This window comes from Pungitius pungitius, chromosome 15, assembly GCF_949316345.1.
Source record: "Pungitius pungitius chromosome 15, fPunPun2.1, whole genome shotgun sequence".
NCBI classification, from domain to species: domain Eukaryota; kingdom Metazoa; phylum Chordata; class Actinopteri; order Perciformes; family Gasterosteidae; genus Pungitius; species Pungitius pungitius.
The window spans coordinates 17,951,557-17,973,954 of record NC_084914.1 but is presented as its reverse complement, the minus strand read 5'-3'; the positions used below and the strand labels follow the sequence as shown (position 1 = coordinate 17,973,954).

Below are 22,398 nucleotides of genomic sequence, written 5' to 3'. Positions count from 1 at the left end.
CACACATCTCAGGATATGTCGCTCACAGGAAACAAACAGCTGCGCGCACACAGACACGCACACACATTCTCAAATGTCATGTGCACACATTGTAGCGCACACACTTCCCTTCACTCCACACACACACACACACAGACACACACACACACACACACAAACTCACCTGTACGTGAGGCACTTTCTGTGGGGTTAGAGGGGGTGAGGAGAGTGGGTGGGAGGCAGGGGGCGCCCAGGGGTGGGAGGCCTGGTTGGGGAGCGGGGGTGTGCTCTGCAGGTGGCGCGGCTGGGGAGGCATGTGTGCATGCTGCGTTGGAGTGCTCTGGGGAGGCAGTGCCAAGCACTGGGTCGGGGCCGGGACGCCGTGCTGACCGACAGCAGGACCCTGGAAACCAATGGGAGTGGGCTGCATGGGCGGCCCACTTCGGGGGACCTGGAGCAGACGCTGGTCTCCCCCCTGGCTGGCTGCAGCTTCAAGAGGCCCTGGGAGTAGAGACGGACAGCGTTGTCAACACGCTAACACCCCCTTTCTGTCTCAACAACACGTTTGTAGGATACAAGTAAAAGATAGACAAGCTGGCAGCAGTAAATCAGTTCTTAAGTCAAAAAGTACAAAAAAGGTGTTGAATTGTGACTACAGGCAATCAACAGTCTTTATTTAGAAGTCTATAAACATCTGGCAGAAGCTGTGTGTGTGTGTGTGTGTGTGTGTGTGTGTGTGTGTGTGTGCGCATCTTACAGTCTGTTGATACATGTGTGTAGTGGAAGTGACCCAGCCACCATCCGGTGCTTACCTGGCTGGAGCTGAGGCCTGCTTGGCCCCATCTGTGGACCACGCTGCGGCCCCAAGCCAGGATACATCTGCCCTGCACTGGGGGGCATGTTGTGGGGCTGTGGGGCAGACAGAGGGATTTGGGGGGGTCTCTGCACCATAGCATTGGGCTGAGACTGCAGGGCTACGTAACCTGCAACCTCCGGAGCTCCAACCAACCCTGCGCTGGGAGGTCTTCCCTGCTGAGGAGGAGGGGTCGGGGTCCCCAAAACCCGCATGGGGGACATTGATGACGGGGAGGGGTAATTTCCCTGAGCTGGGGGGGCAAGGTGAGATTGGGGCGGGTTTTGGGCCTGGGGCAGACTTTGAGGGTGTTGGGGGTGCATGGGCGGGCCCTGCTGCCCTGCCTGCTGCATTGGGGTAGAATGGGGTTGGGGTTGGTGCGGTGGTCCAGGTGGATATCGCTGCACCTGTGGCCCAGCTGCTGGGGTTGATACCTGGTTAAACCTCTGGCCGAGCTGTCCGGGGCCCATGGCCGCGCTTGTGTTAGCATTGACATTGCCTCCCGGTCCCATCCCAGGTCCCATGGCTCCATACTGGGCCTGATAGCCAGGGTACCGGGAACTCCCAAAGCCTCCCATGCTCTGTTGGTGCTGGTGGGGGATTGAAGGCTGTCGGGAAGGGGATTGTGGGTATCGGGCTGTGTGGCCCATGCTGGGATAGCCCTGGGATTGTGCCTGGGGCTGGGGGAGTCTCATCTGAGCGCCACCCATTCCATGTCCCAGGTAGTGAGATGGGTCCTGAGCAGGAGGGGGTACCATGCTCTGCGACGGGTAGTGTTGGTTCATGCGAGCTGCATTGGGTGCGGCCGGGCCTTGCATGCCACCATAGTTTCCTTGCGACATCTGGTAGGCTCCCATCTGGGTAGGGCCGGCCCCTGCTTGTGTTGGAGGCTGCTGATACGCTGATCTAGTCTGCTGCTGTTGCTGCGTCTGCTGTCCCCAAACACCAGCTCCACCTCCACCTGTCCCAGCATCACCCTGGTACCCATGGAGGGGGTTACTAGAGTTGGCTGGGTTACTGTGGTAGTGGGAAGCCATGCCGTTCATGGCCGTGTTCACGTTTGGTGGTCCCTGGCTGGGGCCGTTCTGGGCCATCATTCGCCCTCCGGTGGCCCCAGGTTGATCGTAGCCTGTGTAGGGGCCATGGTCATACATCTGCCCCAATTTAGGTTGCCCAGCGCCGGCCCCGGTGTTGTGGATCATACCCTGGTGGTAGCCCCTGTTTCCTTGGAGCTCATGGTTCAGTGAGGGATTACTCTGCTGGGTTAAAGGGTTGGACTGGGCGGAGGCAGGTTGTGGAGGAAAGCAGTCCCCCAAGCCATCCAATCCATCCGAGAACAGCCCTGCATCGTCCCCAAATAAGCTCAACATCCCTGGGTCCGCCATGGCTGGGTGGGGGGCCCACAGATGCTGGGGACTGGATGTAGGGAGGTGTGTTAATCAGCCAACTGCCAATTTGAAGCTTACTACTTCATGGTCCCAATTACGTTTCCTGGAGAAACGGACAAGGGGGGGGGGGGGGGGGGGGGACAGAATGACAAAAATTGGAATTAGTGCATAGGACTTAAGGGCTGTACTGACAGTTAGAAAGCTCCTTGATGATGGTTGGAGCAGGCCTGGACAAATGCAGAAAGTTACACTCAAAGTCGGATTCGTTCAACAATGGCTGCCACTAAATGACTCGCGGCAGGCAAGTCAAAGCAAGAATGAAAAGGGGGTTGCGTTTTCACAGAATTGATCATGTATGGCAGGGGTTCCCCAAACTTGTTCCTGTGAGGGCCAGATAACTTTTCCCTTCTCTGGAGGGGGCCGGGGTGAGAAAAAGTGTGACGATTGCAGTGGGTGCCTAAATGTAAACATTTATTGTTTTCCAGAAAGCCACATACAACCAAATATTAATAATCCGGAATCTAAATATAAAATGATATCACTTAATGAAATAAATAACCAAATAATCTTCTCTGGGATCTTTACAGAAAAAAATGAAATAAATAATAACCGCCACCGCCTCTTGACCGATGAGAGCATTGAACAAACAAATAATGGTTTGACCCCTGCAGGTTAAATACCTGCATTCTGAATCTACCTTTTCTCCATTATTCCCTTCTACTTCACAGGGGCTAGTCTAGGATTAGAGTGGCCAGACTGAAAAAAAAATCATAATGCCCCTCTGGTATTGTTCAGGGGGGCGGCCCGCGGGCCTTAGTTTGGGGACCACTCATGTATGGCAACATGTCATGTCTTCCCACTAGCATATTGTTTCAAGAAAAACATTGCGTTGGTTATACTGGCATGTACCGTGCTATGACATGGTGGGGATGTTTAAATCAGGATTTGTGGCTGGTAATTGAAGAAAGAAAAAGTCTGGAGTTCAATACTAAACCCGATTTGTTAGACTGGACCTACTAGTTTATAGTAGGGCTGGGCCGAACAGACAGAATTTCATATCCCGGTAGATATTCAGATATTGTGCTGCCCGCTGAGGATCACCAACAGTTGTTACAGCTATACACCGCCAGGATGGTATGTGATGGATTCATAACCAAAGGAAAATTCTAACCGGTGTACCGGTTAAAGCGGTATATACCTCCCAGCCCTACTGTGTAGTGATAGCCCACTACCTTTGACTGTCATGGCTAAGATGGAAGTCATGTCTGGATTATTGATATTAGAATACGTTATGCTGGAGTTGAAACATTTCAGCCTACTTATCGTTCAGAGAGAATCATCAATAGTAACAAGTGACATCATGTGCCATTTTAAAACAGTACTGAATATAACATTTTATATTCCGTATTTCCCCTACAATTAAAACACTCCAATTAGATTCTAGCAACAAACTCACTTGACTTTAACATGAAGACCCAAAATGCAGGCCAAGATGGCATACCACTCCCCACAAGCTCTAGATGTTGCATCATACAAACCAATTGGTTTTAACATTTATCCACCGCCTTGTACCTGCTGAGAATTGGTGCAATGGATTAACCTGCATGTTTACTAAGGAGACACACACACACACACACACACACACACTCATTGAGAGTGTTAGAACAAAGGGGCCCAGCAGATGCAACTTTTGTTTGAACAGCAGCAGCTGCCATCTAGCCAGCAATCAGGCAGCCAACAGGCCAGCATGCTTTTCCAGCCCTTCAGCTGGCTGCCTAAGCAGGCCCTCAGTCGACAGATGTGTTGGAGAAGGCCAGTCGGCCACATGCTACCGTTTGAGCCTCTGTGTTCATCGCGGCTGCTAAAAAGAACATAAACATGCATTCCCAATGCCTACCGTACCATGATTTAACCCTTCACATTTTCAATTGTATTGGTTGAATAAACAATCCTGAGACACATACGCCACAGGGAGGCCTCCAACTCCCAGCCTGCCCCAGAGAGTGAGAGGGTGGAGGTAGGTGGATGCAAGCATGCACGAATATGAGCAAGTAGGCCTTACATCTGACAGCGGGAGGTGTCCGGGTTGCTTTTATGCAAAAATCACACACACAAGTGCCTCCACTTTCCCCCACCTCTGTCACCTCATTTATTTCCTCCTCTACCTCCTAATTTTACTCACCCACTTACCGCTTCATTAGGTAAAAAAGCTCACACAAATTGGTCCTAATAACTATTTTGTCATGGCTGAGAATCACTTGAGTGATTGTAGCTCCGTTTTGGACGGGCCCGTGCTGCGCTAGTGGCAGGCTGGTGTTTAGTGTACAGCATTTCAAAACTCCACCAAATTGTCAGACAAATAAAAGCTTAGATGGGCGCCATGGGAAGTTCGCGTCAAGACTGCAACAGAACCGATTGACTTGACTTGCTTAGCAGGAAACAAGCTGCTGCTTTGCTTTACATTGCTACCTCATTTGCACACAGTGACCAAGCACAGCACGTTAAACAGCATCAAAACCCAAATGACAGATTAGCTGGCTAAGTCATTAATGATGGTTTTATTCTGCTACCGGCCAAGAAAGGAAACACTTTTATCCATTTAGGGCCTTGATATACAACGCTCTGTCAAAATGGCATCCGATAACTACTACACATTTCAGCATTGTGACCCCTGTGCTTTTTAGTGCCAAATAACAAAAGGCCTAACTATTTCTGTCAATCGATCATCCCTACGTTTATAGACAACCAAGAATACCCATTCAGTGACCATTAGCATGACACAGGACCACAGCAAAGCAGACTCCCTGCAGCCTTTTGAGGCCTTTGCGGTCTCCATAATGGCCAAGTGGAGCGTCGTGTTGGGTGTTAGTAGCAATTACCAAACCTCTTCCTCAATCTCTCTGAACCATAAAACCAGCCGCCAACACAAAGACAGAAGCTCTTCTACTATACGATGGTCGGCAAATGGCGAGGCCTGTGAGCTCCATTCAGCAGCCTGTTCCAGCACAGAGACGACGTGTATGCATGTAGTGTGTTGGTCTTGTAACAGAAACTCATGATCACATTCAAGTCATATTAAAGTGAACTATTATGTGTTGAAAGAAAGCCGACTAGGCCAGTCGCTTTTATTTCAGAACCCTGCAGCATGGAAGTCGAGTGGGACAGCAGCCGGCTACAGCCACATTAATAGAATAAGTAACCATCCACAACATGAGGAACTATTGAAGCAATAGTTCCACCCTTCTACCAATATTTGCCACCACTGCCACCTACTTTTGGATCAGCAGAGATATCAATTAATCACTCCTCATTTTCTACAAGTTTGTAGAGTAACAGCAGAGGGGAGGACAAAATACGTCTTACAATGTAGCAAAGGCAGTCCAGATAAAAGGACAAGACCCTAAACAAACCTATAGAAAGTATTTTTCTTTTCCTTATTTTTATTGGACATTTTTTCAATGAATCACATAAATGCCTTTTGCAAATCCCCAAAGTTCAGTTTTACCAGTTATAATTGTTTAGAGCCCACAGCAGGTTCTCACGCCAGAGGTGTTTGAACCAGAGGGTGAAGCAGAACTTTTTGATCACAGAAGAAACAGCCCTGTTGAGTTACATCACTGTTTGTACATTTCAAACACTTCAGCCAGAACAAAAAAAGGCTTCTTCATACGTGTGTGTGTTAATGTCTCAAGTGAGAGTAGATTTGTGTGATTTCACATCCTTTGCACCAACTAAGAAGGCAACAGATTTCCTGTCAGCCAAGTCAAAAGCACACCACATTAGACCTTGAGTTCTACAATACAGAATAAATATAGCTGTATGAACACTTGCGGGCTGCTCAGTGTGTGTGTGTGTGTGAGAGAGTGAAAACGTGCGCGTTCAACAGCCTCAAGGCTTTTCATCAGAGCAACAGCGCCAAGTAAAAAGTAGCAAGGGCAGAGGTTCCTCGCCTTCACGAATTAACGTTGGTCAGCACACGTCACGCGGCTCCTCCCGACTATCTGCTGCTGCTGCTCGTCCCGTGAACAGGGCTTCAGCTTTCTTTAACTTTCTGTACCAATTCCTCGGCCTTCATCCTTGTTTCTTTCTCACACAGCACGCACAGAAACCCATTGAAGCCCAGCTGTCACAGCAGAGGGAATTAGGTGAACGGTCAATGTGCCTCTTTGGACAACAAATCTCATCAAAGGATGAGGCCTTTTACTCTGCTCCCCCTCCCAAGCCCAGACGTCACACACGTGGTGAGGAGGAGAGATGCCGTGTCTGCCTCACCTGGGAACCCTAATCAAATAAGTGCTGTTCACATCACAGGCTTCAACAACAAAGTTAAACAAAAGAGCAGAAAACTGCTGCAATCGCCATGTGCCTCCTTCCCCTTTAGTATCGGCATCAGCTGCACGAGCAGACAGAGAGAGAAAGTGTTGAGTTGTGTGGTTTCACAACACCACACTGATGTTTATCTGGGTTCAGACAGATTGTACATTTAACTATTCATCATTTGTACGGCCGTCATGAGATGAACTCTGTTACAGCTACAGGAGCAGTGTTCCAACAGAAGACAGCCCTCCACAGGGAACTTTCATGAGGATAATCAGTCAGTTACCTGAACTACAATAATTTGGAAAAATCATGCAACTGCGTGTTAAGTACTGTGTTTACATACATATTTTTTCATTAGCAATTGATCTTCTGCTGATTTGGAGTTAATATGACCAAAAGCCAGAAGCCCAAAAGGGATTCTGCCTCCCTCACTTAAAGACAAGTTAAAAGTCTGGATTGCTCAAATTGATTGCTTGAATTTGGGATTCTTCAAAGTGGTTATTGCTGCTGCTTGGCACAGCTTTGGTGTGAGCGGCCACATCTGAAGCGCTGTGGATGGCTGAGGCGGTTTCAGGACAGGAGGGAGGAGCCACGTCTCGATTTTCCATATGTACTGAAAACTAAAACCGGAGATCCTGAATCAGGACTTTTTGAAATCCCTAAAAACAAAAACAGAGAAATACATAAAGGGCACCTCACTGCCTGAGAGCTCCAACAACCCCATTAACACCCGCCTCACCGGAAACCAGCAGTAATCATCAGGACGCTTCGAGGCGCTGATGAATTAACCGGCAGTCGTCGGCGAGGCCCAGGAGTTCACACGGACCGCGCAGCTCTGTCAAACCACAATTATCGGTCGAGCCCCCACCACGCAGCATCGCTGCCAGGTTGGTGGCACTTAGCCGCCTGTCTGACAGGCACAGGGATCCAGTGCAGAGCGAAACAGAGCATAGATCTAGACTTCTATATCACATCCTGGAGTACTGGAACGCTCCTTTCAGGTACGATCCCCATGCTGTAAATGACTTGAGGTGAGTCAGTGAAGGAATCACATGGTGTAAACTTCAGTTGGTATGAAAACTAGCAGGTGCACGGCCCTCCGTGACACGCCTCTCTCGTTTCCTGCTGTGCACATTGTTCACAGACGGCATGCATGTGACTGTCACACTCTTGATGAGAGTTAGACCTGAGAGCTCCGGAAGGCCCCTTCCTTATTGACTGTTTCAATAGAGACGTTGTCTTAAGTGGTTCCATACTGGATGAACGCGAGCATGCGCTGGTAGTCGAGCAGGAGGAGGTGAGGTGGGCCGACAGCCGCTCAACGCGGTCCTGTCTGACCAAAGTTTAAACACTGTGTAGCCTCCAGACTTCACTACAGGAAATCTCTCCCCTGTCAACAACACCGCCTTTTTTCCATTTTTCTCTCTTGCACCGGAGTCTCATGCGGGCAGGCAGAGACCAACAGGGTGCAGCCAGAGCAACAAGAAGTAGAGCAGCAGCCCGCACAGAACCTACCCCCAAACCAACACCTGAGCTACTGAGTGATCTCCCCCTTCCTCTGGAGGACACGTGTGCTCCCACCCACCTCCCATTACCGGCGGGATCTAAGCCGCTATAATTTATACCTTTGTTCCCAAATGGAGGACGGCACGCTGGAGCTGGCTAGCTGTGTGTGTAATTACGCTCAAGTGAGGGGATGCGGGCCCGTGTGTTTGGGACTGGGATTTGTGGCCCGGAAGGAAGGAAGAGAGGCGGGGGAGGAGGAGATAAAGAAAGCCAGAGAAGAAAGAGAGAAGCAGTGAAGCTAGAGAAAATCTGCTTATTTTACACACGGCTGCTTCATTAATGGACAGTGCAGTGTGAATGTCGGGGGTGTGTGTGAGTGTGTGTGCATTTTGGCAGAAGGAGTGGGTCAGCAGGAAAGGACTGTGTTTATCCAATCTGTTCCCTGCCTTTACCAAGGAAAAACCACTGGCCAGCAACCAGTGTGATCCCAAAGGACAGAAGAGGCAGAGACCGGCAGGGGGGGGGGGGATGGAGAGGAGAAGTAGGCCACAAGGGGTGACCAAGGAACTTGTGAGGGAGGAGAGAGCGAGCCCTCATTTAGCTAAAGAACCCGTTATAGAAAACCACTCTCATGAGAGAGCGTCTCAATGAGTGTCTTGTCCTGCATGCACATGGCCCTGTGCAATCTGACCAGCAGCTAAACACCTTCCCGCATCAAACACTGGAGAGTAGGATCGTCTTAACTCCGTTTATTTGAATTAGAAAGGGTGAAACTGGGAAATGAAACAAGATTACCTGTTACTTACATATTAAAGAGTTGCAAATATTATACAATGGCAGTTGTAAAAATACAATATCACTACATACCAATGCAATGCGGTTGTACACACAGTAGCTAACATTCAAGCTAAACCAAAGGAAATATGTAATGCATTGCTACACAATGTACGTAACATAACCCGCATTGTTTATCCAAATATAGCACATGTAGCACAACCCATGATAACAGAGGCGAACTAGCCCACTACACCCTCAGCCCGATATGCACATCAAACCTACTGGCAACACTTAATATATAGGTACAGTATGTTGGTGTCTATTTTACATACCGAGAATGCTACCAAAGGCATGGAGCGTGGAAGATTGACGTGTACAGTATGGAGAGATAACGCAAAACGTGAGGCTGTCCTGATCACATACAACTTCCTGACTAAATCCCATGGTGCAACAGTCCCACAGTTCTTAAAGAAACAGACGCATGTAAAGCGACTACTGCCAGCAATGAAACATTTAAGTGCACTAATGTGCTGATGGGGACAGAACACTCCCCGCCTGGTATCCATGGATAGCACCCATACACTTAACTCCAGAAGAACAGTGTTTGAAAGTCACTACTGGCTCTTGTAGTCTTCTTCGGAGAGCAGGAGGACTAAGTCGGTGACAGGCCTAAGGAAGAGCTTGGTTCCATCTTGTTTGGAGATCTTGATCTCCACACTGCGGACCTTCCTATCTTTGCTTGGGAATACCTTAGTGACCAATGCCATTGGCCATTCGTTCCTTTCGGCTTGGGAGTCTTTCACAAGGACAATACTTCCAGCATCAATGTTTGGCTTGCTGGAATGCCATTTACTTCGAGTCTGCAATGTAGAAAGGTACTGCTTTCTCCATTTGTTCCAGAAAACATCTGCAAGGACTTGAACCTGACGCCAGTGCCGCTTATAGAGATCCTTAGTGTCAAACTGACCGGAAGGAGCAGAAAAAGGGCCCACCTTCTGCGTGAGAAGAGTAGAAGGGGTGAGTATCATTGGATCCGCAGGATCAACGGATATTGGACCCAAGGGTCTAGCGTTTATGATGGCTGCTACTTCTGCCAGAAGAGTCGCGAGAGTCTCGTGAGTGAGCTTTGAGGATCTTTCTTGCTGGAACATGGAATCCATGATTCTCCGGGCTATGCCTATCATCCTCTCCCATACGCCGCCCATGTGAGAGGAGTGAGGTGGGTTAAATGTCCATGTGCAGCCCTGTTCAGCTAGGTACCTCGTCACACGGAAACTATCTACGTTTGATGGGACCTTGAGCTCCTTACAGGCCCCGATGAAATTGGTGCCTCTATCCGAGCGGATATGTTTCACTGGACCGCGGATGGAAATGAACCGTCTGAGGGCATTTACAAAGCTTGAAGTATCCAAAGACTCAATGACCTCAAAGTGCACTGCCCTTATGCTCAGACAGGTAAAGATCACTGCCCAACGTTTGTTGTTAGAGTGGCCACCTCTTGTTTTCCGTGCGAGAATGGACCAGGGCCCAAACACGTCCAAACCAACATTCGTGAAGGGAGGCTCGATGCTTAGCCTATCTGCAGGTAAATTGGCCATTTTCTGGGAGAGGAATGTGCCACGGAGTTTGCGGCATGTGACACACTTGTAGATGACGCTGCTTACTTGTCTTCTCATTCCAACTATCCACAGGCCAGCAGTGCGAATAGCACCCTCTGTAAAAAGGCGCCCTTGATGACGTGTCTGTTCATGGTGGTGACGCACAAGTAACCTTGTGATGTGGTGGTTACCAGGAATTATTAGGGGGTTCTTTTCATCAATTTCCAATTCTGCCTCTGTGATCCGGCCTCCGACTCTCAATAAGCCATTATTATCGATGAATGGATCCAGTTTCTTAAGAGTGCTGTTTTCTGGGATTTCTTCCTGGTTCTCCAAGCATTCGAGCTCTGCGGCATAGTTTTCCTGCTGCACTGTACGAATAATGAGATCTTTGGATTTAGAGAGCTCCTCCACAGTGTATGCCGCCTGGCAGTAATGCCAGCCTTTGCATTTACTTGGTCCTAATGCTGATGTTTTCTTGAAGAGTCGAGCCACGTGGATCAAGCGAGTAACAGCATGAGTCAATGACCTCCAGCTTGAAAACTTCTCGAAGCGTCGTGATCCAAGCTGGGCGTTTGAGGCAGCAGTGCTCAGAGTAGACACTTGAGGTCGAACTTCTGGATCCAATTTTGGATCTGCAACTTCAGAGATATCCTCCTTGGAAAGACTAGGTTCGTGGTTTGTCAAAAAGGCTGGCCCTGTCAGCCATGTGGTGTCCTTTAATTGAGCTGCGGGGACTGCTCTCGTTGCATAATCTGCTGGGTTGAGCTCGGTGGGGACATAGTGCCACTGTTCGGGCCGCGTTGATCTTCGTATGCGCTGTACTCTATTGCTTACGTAGACGTAGAACCGTCTAGTCTCATTGTAGATGTAGCCTAACACGACCTTGCTGTCCGTGTAGAAATGTACGGCATCCGGGTCAACATTTATTTCTGAGGTGACGAGCTCGGCTAACTCCACTGCCAACACTGCTGCACACAGCTCCAATCTCGGTATTGTATGTTCTGGTCGTGGAGCAAGTTTTGCCTTACCTAGAACAAACCCTACGTGGCGTTCTCCGTCAGCATCTGTGGCTTTGATATAGGCAACTGCGGCTATTGCTTTGATAGAAGCATCACAGAAGATACAAAGTACTCGCCGTTGAGCTTCAGAGAGGGACACTGGTGCATATGTTCTTGGGATATGGAGGCTTTCCAGATCTTTCAGGGAGTCTTTCCATGCTGTCCACAGCTTCCCTTTATCAGGAGGTAATGGGGAGTCCCAGTCGCCCACTTCCATGGTGAGCTCACGAAGGATAGCTTTGCCTTGGATGGTAACTGGGGCAACAAATCCCAGGGGGTCGTATAGACTGTTAACTGTAGACAGGACACCCCGACGAGTGTATGGCTTATCTTCGTCTACAACCTGAAATGTAAACGTATCCGTCTCAAGCTCCCAAATGATTCCAAGGCTACGTTGCGTTGGCAACGTGTCTGTGCCAAGCTCCAGATCCTTCAAGTTGTTTGCGTAGTCTTGGGAGGGAAAGGCTCTCATTACTTCGCTGCTATTTGATGCGATTTTATGTAACCTGAGGTTCGAGCAGGCAAGTGTTTCTTGTGTTCTTTTGAGCAAGCTGATGGCAGCTTCTTCAGAGGGCAGTGACTTCAAGCCATCGTCCACATAGAAATCACGGTCTATAAACTGCTTGACATCCAACCCAAAGTCAGCCTCGCCATCTTGCGCTGAACGTTTAAGGCCGTAGATAGCGACAGCTGGAGAGGGGCTGTTGCCAAAAACGTGCACTTTCATCCGGTATTCAATGATGTCCTTGTGAAGGTCGTTATCCTCAAACCAAAGGAATCTCAAGAAGTCCCTGTCCTCCTCTCTGACCAGAAAGGAGTGAAACATTTGCTGTATATCCGCTGTAACCGCAATGGACTCTTTTCTGAAACGAATCAGGACTCCGAGAAGGGTGTTGTTAAGATCTGGACCTGTTAAAAGTACATCATTCAGCGAAACCCCTTCATATTGTGCGCTGGAATCGAATACCACCCGAATCTGACCTGGTTTCTTCGGGTGGTAGACGCCAAAGGTTGGGAGGTACCAACGTTCTTCTTCTTCCTTCAGAGGAGGAGCAATCTCCGCATGGTCATTTTGGAATATTTTTTCCATGAATGAAAGGAAATGGTCTCTCATTTCTGGTTTCCTGCCGAAGTTGCGCTTGAGTGCAGAGAGACGTTTTAGTGCTTGTGCTCGATTGTTGGGAAGGCGTCGTCTCTGTGACTTGAAGGGGAGGGGTGCTACCCAGTAGTTAGCATCATCCTTCTGAAGTCCTTGTTCCATTATCTTTAGGAAGGCCTTGTCTTCAATCGAGAGAGACGTTTTATTATCGTCTTTCGTCCTTTGGAATACCGTACACCCGAGGTGATTCTCCTCTTTGTCACAGTCGGTATCATCTCTGAAGTATCCCCCGATGAGGTCTTTTGACAGAGAGTCGCTGTATCTTTCTTTGATGAGGAGCCGGTTGGGACAAGGTTGAAAGAGAGATGGGCGACCATTCTCTAGCGTGCTTGTAAAGAAGGTGTTCACGATGGATGGTTTATGAACGTTTCCCAAACAGACATCTCCAACGATGACCCACCCTAAGTCGAGCCTCTGAGCATAGGGCGCGTCGTGGGGCCCGTTGATCTGTTCCCTGACCTTGTGCACTCTTATGATGTCCCTTCCTAGAAGAAGCAAGATAGGAGCTTTGTGGTCGAGTTCAGGAATCTGATGAGCTACAGATGTAAGGTGAGCATGGTGAAGTGCAGAATCTGGAGTGGGGATTTCTGATCTATTGTTAGGGATCTGATTACATTCGATGAGTGTAGGGAGAGGTAGACACAACTGACCATCCAGAGATTTGATTTGGTAATCACTTGCCCGTCTTCCAGCTGTCTCTGTCACTCCTGCACATGTCTTCAGGGAGTAAGGCGACCTGGGCCCTTCTTCCTTGAAGAGGTCAAAGAACTCTGGCCGAGCCAATGACCTGTTACTTTGGTCGTCGAGGATAGCGTATAGGCTTACTGCTCTGTCTGGGCGACTTGATTTAAAGACTTTAACAAGACAGATCTTGGAGCACGACCTGCCACTTAGGTCTCCACCACAGACGCTCGTACACAGGGCTGCAATGTCCGCGGGAACACTTTGTTCCTCCCCGCCATGCTCTATGGCAGGGTCTGTGGTCTTAACGATCCAGGGCGGAGGTCCAGGATGTAAAGCTGTGTTGTGACCTTCACTCTCACACTCTGAGCATTTCACACTGACCTTGCAGTTTCTGGCAAGATGTGATGTTGATGCGCAACATCTGAAACATATCCCGTTGTCTTTGAGAAAAGCCTTTCGGTCTTCAAGAGATTTCCCTCTAAAACTGCGACATCTTTGCAGAGGGTGAGGCTTCCTATGTATGGGGCACTGCCTATCGGGCTCCTCGGTCTTCTTTTCAGTCCTCTCGGCATTAGAGGGATAATACACCTCGGTTTTATGGACTGAAATAGGTGCTCTCTGGTTGCTTTGTTTGGGGGAAGGCTTGTCTGATTTGGACGGGGCCGTGTTGAACGTGGTGAGGTCAAAGCTAGGGTCATTCCTAGTGGTTGCTTGATGGCAGACAAAGTCCACAAAGAAGAGAAATGGTGGAAATGGTACTCTGTTCTGTTGCTTGTACCGCGTGCCTTCGTTTATCCATTTCTCCTGCAGGTTATAGGGTAACTTTTGTGCAATGGGGTTAACGCCACGGGAAGTATCCAGGAAGGCTAGGCCCGGCAGATCTCCCTCAGCCTTGGCGGAAAGAACCTCCATCAACAGATCTCCCAGCTCTCTCAACTTCTGAGGATCTTTATTATGTATTGTGGGGAACGCGTCGAGTCTCTTGAAGAGTGCACTCTCTACGGCCTCTGGTGATCCATAACACTGCTCCAGTCTTTCCCACACCATTGCAAGACCTCTTTCAGGGTGGTTTACATTAACCGCCCTGATCCGCCTTGCATGTCCAGCAGACTCGTGTCCTAGCCATTTGACTAAGAGGTCCATCTCCTCCCCAGCTGACAGGTCTAGGCCTCTGATTGCATTGAGGAATGAAGCTCGCCAGGCTCTGAAGCTTTCAGGACGATCGTCGAACTGTAGTAGTCCAGTGCTAACAAGTTCACGGCGAGCAAAGAACCTCACAAAGTTTGTCATGCCTTGACTGTCGTGTGGGTCACCTGCTAATGGAGTGCTGTGGTGGGGAGCTGGTGGATGGTTGCGGTCATGTATTCCTCCTCTCCTGATCCAACCATCATTCTCTTTCCCTTTAGCAGTATTGGTCTGGTCTGTTCTATGTTCAACCTTCACTGCCTGTTGTGTAGGAACATTACTTGGAAGGAGGGTGTTGTCGTCTTTCGCTTGGTTAATGTGTGGAGCTGGAACGACTCTATATTGATGCGGCATAGAAGTTGCATATCTTAACCCGTACTCACTAATGGGTTCCATTTCTGGCATTGACTGAAGGCTTCTGTGTGATACGGAATGTTGAAGTACATATTCGGAGGTACGCTCTTCAGGATCTTTAGGCTTGAGTAGGAGGTCTATTTTGCAGCTGCGTTTTTCCCCATCGGTGTCTGCGGCTGCCTCGAGGACCTCTGCCTCGGCAATGGCAGCTGCTGCTTCTTTTTCCATTTTCAATATGTCTAGTGACGCATCTAAGCGGGCCCTCTCTATCTTCATTTGCATTTCCTTTTCAGCGAATGCAACTCGTGCTTTTGCTGCTTCTGCCTTAGCACGTGCAATGGCTGCTGCTTTACTTGTTGATGAAGTGCTTGAGCTTTTCCCAGAGCATGAGGCGGCGGACCTGGTCTCAAACGTGGTTGCTGGTTTATCTTCCATGTCGTGGCAATAGATGAGGTTGCCTGTGTTAACGTTGCTCTAGTTGTAGCCTTCTCTCTTAGCTGTAACATAGAGGCGGTAACTCCAATCAGCTCAACCTTGTTGTCCAGCCCGCTAGAAAGCTCTCGTTTCACTGTCTTGTCCTGCATGCACGTGGCCCTGTGCAATCTGACCAGCAGCTAAACACCTTCCCGCATCAAACACTGGAGAGTAGGATCGTCTTAACTCCGTTTATTTGAATTAGAAAGGGTGAAACTGGGAAATGAAACAAGATTACCTGTTACTTACATATTAAAGAGTTGCAAATATTATACAATGGCAGTTGTAAAAATACAATATCACTACATACCAATGCAATGCGGTTGTACACACAGTAGCTAACATTCAAGCTAAACCAAAGGAAATATGTAATGCATTGCTACACAATGTACGTAACATAACCCGCATTGTTTATCCAAATATAGCACATGTAGCACAACCCATGATAACAGAGGCGAACTAGCCCACTACACCCTCAGCCCGATATGCACATCAAACCTACTGGCAACACTTAATATATAGGTACAGTATGTTGGTGTCTATTTTACATACCGAGAATGCTACCAAAGGCATGGAGCGTGGAAGATTGACGTGTACAGTATGGAGAGATAACGCAAAACGTGAGGCTGTCCTGATCACATACAACTTCCTGACTAAATCCCATGGTGCAACAGTCCCACAGTTCTTAAAGAAACAGACGCATGTAAAGCGACTACTGCCAGCAATGAAACATTTAAGTGCACTAATGTGCTGATGGGGACAGAACAATGAGAGTGTCGCGTGGCATCCATGCCACATGGGGGGCCACACCTGTGGCTTCTGTGCATTGTTATCCATCGGTCAGTGGGTGGGGACCTTCCACGGATAGCGTCTGCGTTTACACAGTTCAGCCCTAAACCTCACAGGCTGGAGATCTGAGGAAGAAGACTACACACTTTTACGTACCAGAACAGGAAGTCTTATGTGTTGCTGTGAAATAGAAGGGTTTGAAGGGGGCCACTGGCTAAAGAGACAAGCATGGGGAGTTGTGGGGAGGAGGTCAAAGGGATACCAGACATCGCCAACCGATCAAGCTGCTCCCCTATACTAGGATGCGCTGCCCTACTTTTGTTCACCGTCAATATTTGGTATCAATGCCGGTTGAATAGCTCCTCCCACAAACAATGTCCCACTTTCTTAATCAACACTTTTGCAGTAGGATTGCAATAGATATTAGAGAAATACATCTACACCCTCCAACCCCATTAATATGTTGGACTGGTGATAGTTAGCCCGTCACCAACATATCTGACAGGCTTCTACTTGTAGCTCAGACATCCAACCCAGTGAGCACAGACCAACCGCATCCCTCTGGATTTCACCGGAATGTTCCAACATACAATTTGAGTCCCGCCAATGAACCTAAATGAAGATCGTGAATCAAACCATAGCTGCTGAGGGGGGAAATTGTTGCATGGCAATGCAAATGAGTTTTCAGTGGTACACACGAGGGGGGGGGGGGGGATCCCCAAATCTAGTGGAACTTTTGAAAGGGGGGTTAGACTTCAGGACTTATTCCTAGCTGGCAGTCTAAAGAAAGCACCAGTGGTTTTAGGGGCTGGTGAGAGATTTGTCATCCTGGTGCAGATAGACCAACATGAAGCTCTGGAAACATTTGTGAAAAAACCCCACAGCCAGTACTTTTGATTCTCAGTTTGATACAAAATAAGAGGTTCCAAAGGAAACGGTTTTATGATTAATATCTGAAAACACTGTTGCTCTACGTGAGAGAGAACGAGAACACACACACACTAATCAATCACTGCTATTGACATGGCCTCTTAGACCAATGGGACCAGCGCACCTGGACCGTGTCCCCAGAGATTGGCTGATTCCCCTCCTAGCCCCACCTGCCTGCCTGCTAACAACCAATTAACTTTCTACGAGGCTGACAGGAACGTATCCCTGGGGACTGCTCCCCCTCTTTTATATAAAAAAAAGCCAATTCACTCTTCAGGATCAACAGTCCTTCAGTTTGTGGGTTTGAATCCAGTGTAGGATACCATAGGCACACATCTCAGGGCAAACATTTTAGCGCTGAAAGCATGAGCCCCACCAGGATGGGAAGGTGTTATCCAAGAGGAGGTGTGATGGGAACACGTTTGCTGGAGAGATGAATACACAGTCTCCTCTCTGACCGTGCCTCCATCTTCCTAACTCGGTGGTGTCAGAGTGGCATGGGCAGACGTTCCACAATTGCAAAGTTATCCAGCGGGCTGCCCGCACGCACGGGACACCCAAACGGGCAAGTTTGACATATGTGCCCCAACTGGAGGTTTATTTCCCAAGCAGGCAGCACTTAACCTTTCATGGGCTGTGTGACTCAGTCAAGGAGAGAAGCGGTGGCAGGAGGTGACGAGGCGAGGTGGACAGATGCCACAGTGGTGCTATGGCAGGGCAGCGTGTTTTTTGTGAGTTTTATTTTGTTTCACCAGCAGCATTAGGTACGTTGATGAGGTCAGACGAGAGCTGAGAGGGGACATTAAAAAAGAAGCACACAGGCGGGTCAGGGATGTACTTGACAAGCCGTCTCGTCCGTCACACATGCAGCCCACACACAAACACTTGAGCTGAATTAACGCCAGCCTCTCTTCTAGGCACAGCACTTGGTCCAGAAGGCCCTCGCTGCAGGAGGAGGATGGGGGAGGCAGAGTGCGGCGGAGGAGCAAGCAGAGGGAGAGACAGGTGAGAGAGGGAGACAGAGAGAGCGAGACAGGGATGACACTTGGTTTTGAATGTCATCACTGTGCTAAAGACCCCCGCTAACCTTTTGGCTGGAAATGAGATGACTGGAGGGAAGGAGGGAGGGAGGAGACACACATGCAAAGATGAAGAGAGAGATGGAAAGGGTGAAAATGGAGAGCAGAAAAAAGAAGCAGCTCACACATGGGTGGAGAAGGACGAATTGTGGGTGCGTGGAGGTGGAGCGATGGAGGGCGAGATGAAAGATGAGGGCAAACAGCAGCACTCGCCGTGTCTAACACAGACTGTCATCCGCGACACATGATGAGGGGAGACAAAATGGCCACCCACGACAAACACCGGCTCTCCTTCTGGCTCAGGATACCCAACACCACCCCGGTTCCGGCGCTAAAACAGAGCGCCGCGGTGCCATCCACGCGACACAGGGCTGATTACTAGATCAGATGACTGCAAAGGCTTCAGGAAAGTTACATCTGCATTGACCCCATTGGTATTATGCAAACCATAAAGATGGATTACTCATGGAGCATTTCAGACCCCCCCCCACCACTCTCCCACAGGGTTGGGAAGAATATGCAAACAAAAATATATATATGTATATATGAGGAATATGGGGCTTGAAAACGACTGATCTGATGAAGACTCAAATCAATAACGTTACATTAAGTACGAGTATCAACACCAACTACAAGGACAATGTGGATTTTAGTAATTCACTTAAGACAACTGTACAAGTGAATGAGAATGGGAGATTTGAAGTGGTTTCTGGAAAGTTCCACACACCCACAGAGGAAATTCCACCCTCGTTGGTGGGATTTAACGGCTTGTCAACAACAGCCATTGTTCAGTTACAATATCACTTGGTGGTGTCGAGGCTTTTCTTTGTTGGGCTATCGTTCTAACAACTGCATAAATTCAACAGCAACAAGGGCACCGTAGCCACCACTAGATTGTACTTAGGACGGACGGGGTTCATACGTCCAGTCACTTCACACTAGGGACGAGACATAAAACCAAACTGCAAAAACACCAACAATTGATTTCTTCCTGTCAAATGTTGCAAACGGGTGCTAATGCTTCACATTCAACACTTCAGGATGAAATAAGTCACACTGAAAATAAAAAAACATGTTTTAATCATACTATATCTATGCCGCCAAGAGAAAACATGTGTATTCAAACGGAAAGTAGCTGCTTTCATGAAAATTTTGCGATTTAATAATTTGATATAAAAAATATGTTTTTTACAGCTCTGAGGAAAAGCAGAATTTCCAAAACGAGAAATCCCTGATGAATTACTCTTGATGATCTGAGATGGGAGGGACGAAGACAGAAACAATGGACATTTTCACTAAACAGAACATCATTTGGCACACTTTTCCCCCCAATACATGCATCTAGCTGGTAAAAAGGGAAAGAAGCATAAACTCATATAACGAGTGAAAAAGTTCAGATAACCAGAGCTGATCAAGGTAATGATTCATAGGTCAAACAACAGGGGACAGATAACTGAAACACGTGACACGTGAACTAAGGCCCATGGTGTGGTGGGATGTTTACAACCATTACCAATGTTTATTTGGTTGTATGGGGGGAGCACAATGGGGGTATAGATATGGAGAGGGGGCACCAGCGCTGGTTGATACTACTGGATATTGAATTGCGGCATTCTGTGAAATCTCAATTAACTGGTGAATCTTAATGTTATGTTGGCTTGGGTGTGGGTTGCCGCATGTGGGGTTTTCCTCATGTTTGCCCCCAGGGACGGAGCCGGTTTGTGTAGATGACAAACTTCATAGCATGGTGCAGGATTTCATGACTAGATTTGGCTTTAAACAGTTAAATGAACCAAACTACACACTATACCAGGGAACTAACTTAGAGGCTACTGAGGAACATTTAGTTCCAAGTACCATCATCATTCTGCACCAAATTTCCTTCAAACCTTCCAGACTTTAAATAACAGAAACAACAACTGGTAATCTGCAGAGATGAAACCATGTTACTCCATAGTCTAATCTACATGGGGGGTTAGCTTTGTGTCCTGGGCCCAGCATTGTCCAAAGCAACAAACTAGGGCACCCATGTGGTTGGGGGGGGGGGGGGCGACTCTACTTTAACGACAAGAAAAGACGAGGCAAACAGCAGAGGGACCACATAGTAGTGAACATCTGCTGTGCCCTGAGTGCATGCGTGGCCGGGCCTCTTATCTCGCACTCTGCGGCCCGCCTCGGACTAGCTGCCATCTTGGCTCAGGCACAAGGTGGTGGGGGAAGCGGCTCCTGGCTCCCAGGAGAACCACATGCACGTATCCGACGCACTAACACCACTGTGTGCGAGCGGGTGCCACCAAGACAGTCCGTATAAAGAAGGGGTTTGCGGAAACAACCAGGTCGTTTATTTATGTCAACGACGCATGTTTTCAAGGAGAGCGCAGCTGAAGTTGCGTGAGAGCGACAGCGGGACCATTATGCAAGTTAACCGACTACAGAGCGCATAATGGGGCGAGAGGGAGGGGGCAGCGCGAGCAAAACACGCCATAAAGTGGCGGTGTACCGACGTGTACGTCTCGCTGTAACTAGCGAAGAAGTACACTGACATAAGCAGGTGTTTTGGAGCGGCGTCTCCTCCGGCCACACGACGTATAACAAGTGCAGCCGCAGAGGTTACCAAACTTCGGCGGTGGGTTACAATCAAACCGTACAAACAAAAGCTCTCGCAACAAAAGCCCAAACGCGGAAAAGAACCCGGCGTCACTTTGTCTTTAGACATCGACAGAAAAAAGTGGAGCGAAAGATGAGGAAAGTTAATTTCCTCGCACCGAGCTCGGCTTCGAGCGATGCCCGGGCGGGCCGGCAGCTAGCTCGGGGCTAACGAGTGGCTGATGACGGGGGATGAGAGCCGACTAGCACGGTGTCCTCGCGCCGGGCTAACCTCCAACGGCTAGCGGGGCTAAATAGCCTGTCGGTGGCACGTCGTTCGGGACCGGGGAACGCTGCGCTCACTTCGGTTTCAAACAAATGAAAAACACTTCCCTCTCTCCTTCAAGGGCTTGAAATGAAGAAGAGCTTTTACTGGACAGATAAATGGGTTTTAGCGAGGTGAAACGTACTAGAAACAACATGAAAAACAGCATCGTATGGGATGACCGCCTGGTCTCACTGCTGCCCCCCCCCGCACCCCCTTCCACTGCTCCGTCCCTTCCGTCCAATACAACCACAGCTACTACGGACACTTCACACTGTGCCCTCGCGACAAAGGCAAACGTATCTAGTGGAAATAAAATGAGTAGTAATACTTTGGAAAGAGGCAGTGTTTGTGTCTGTGCCGAAGCGTTTGTGAGCGATACACGCCAAGTATTCTCCGCTGGGAATCTCACTCATTGAGTCGGCCAGTGACTCACCTCTACGCTCGAGCCACCTCGTGTCTCCTGCGAGCTCCAACACAATTAGCTAACGGGGCTAACGCGACACTTTAAACTGACTCGGGTCGATGGTTTAATGTCACACGAGTCAACAAGTTGGCGGTGAAACGGGCCCTGGACGGGGGAGGCTCTCGGTGTAGTGCTGGCGAGGTTTCTTTCCACTTTTCAACTAACTACGGGACTGTGTGTGTGTGTATGTGTGTGTGTGTGCGAGCGATGCAGCGGGTGGCAAAGCTAAGCGTGCTATTGTTAGCATGTCGGCATGGCAGCTACACGGACCTTCAATGACTTTCTGCTGAAATTAGAAAATAAAAGCCAAGTGAAGCGTCCGTCATCGACACGAGTTTTCCAGCGAGTTGGCACTGAATGAAACACCCGTCGACCGGGAAACCCACTCGCACGGCGGATTAAGAGTGCGATTTCGTTGGGGGGGGGAAAGTAGGGAAAACTTACTATAAAAAGAAGAATATAAACCGTTTTAACTCACACTCAGCGGCCATCCAACCGTCGCGCTCGCACTCAACCCCACTCGACTAAAGAGAAAGTGCACTCATTCAAAGGGCATTTGTTAGCTTACCCAACAAGCTCGGTCACTTCGGGCTTTTATCAAATCAACTCCTCGTTAGTATCTCCGCTTGCTTGAAAAAAAATCCTCCGCGGTGGCTTTTCGTTTGAAATATAAATAAACGAAAAAAAGTTTATTTTTCATGAAATGTTTCCCTGGCGTGTCTCAGTCCGCGACCTCGCCGACTAGTGTGCGTTGCTCCTCTCTCCTTTGTGTTAATTTCACTCAAATCGAGTTTAATCCGATCGATCCCTCGGCTGGTCGCGCTCCCGAGTCCTCCCCTCCAGACACTCGCTCACCTTCCTCGGCCAGGGGGGGCGCGCTCCCGA

General features: G+C 48.8%; 2 protein-coding genes across 5 annotated transcripts in view; both read right to left on the bottom strand.

Moving 5' to 3' along the window:
* The window catches only part of chd7 (chromodomain helicase DNA binding protein 7), a 58,884-nt gene extending 36,486 nt beyond the window's left edge, over window positions 1-22,398 (bottom strand). Inside the window, exons 1-3 of one of the 3 annotated variants that reach the window (XM_062557963.1) lie at window positions 22,082-22,398; window positions 792-2,323; window positions 164-480 (exon numbers count right to left, since the gene is read on the bottom strand). In XM_062557963.1, the coding sequence (XP_062413947.1) occupies window positions 164-480; window positions 792-2,217 (1,743 nt within the window). In that variant the 5' untranslated portion in view covers window positions 2,218-2,323; window positions 22,082-22,398. Of the gene's footprint in view, window positions 1-163; window positions 481-791; window positions 2,324-21,483; window positions 21,841-22,081 lie in introns of those variants that run through there. The other 2 variants (XM_037458440.2, XM_062557962.1) reach the window with 2 other exon arrangements.
* On the bottom strand, window positions 8,781-16,029 carry LOC134105319 (uncharacterized). Of its 2 annotated transcripts, none has more exons than XR_009942483.1 (2): window positions 9,156-15,845; window positions 8,781-8,819 (listed from the first exon to the last, which is right to left on the bottom strand). XR_009942483.1 is itself a non-coding variant. In XM_062557919.1 (2 exons), the coding sequence occupies exon 2, from the start codon at window positions 15,297-15,299 to the stop codon at window positions 9,438-9,440; it is 5,862 nt and encodes a 1,953-aa protein (XP_062413903.1). In that variant the 5' UTR covers window positions 15,300-15,554; window positions 15,891-16,029; the 3' UTR covers window positions 8,781-9,437. The 2 variants fall into 2 exon arrangements, 1 of the variants encoding a protein (XP_062413903.1); XM_062557919.1 differs by adding an exon at window positions 15,891-16,029 and having other exon boundaries at window positions 8,781-15,554.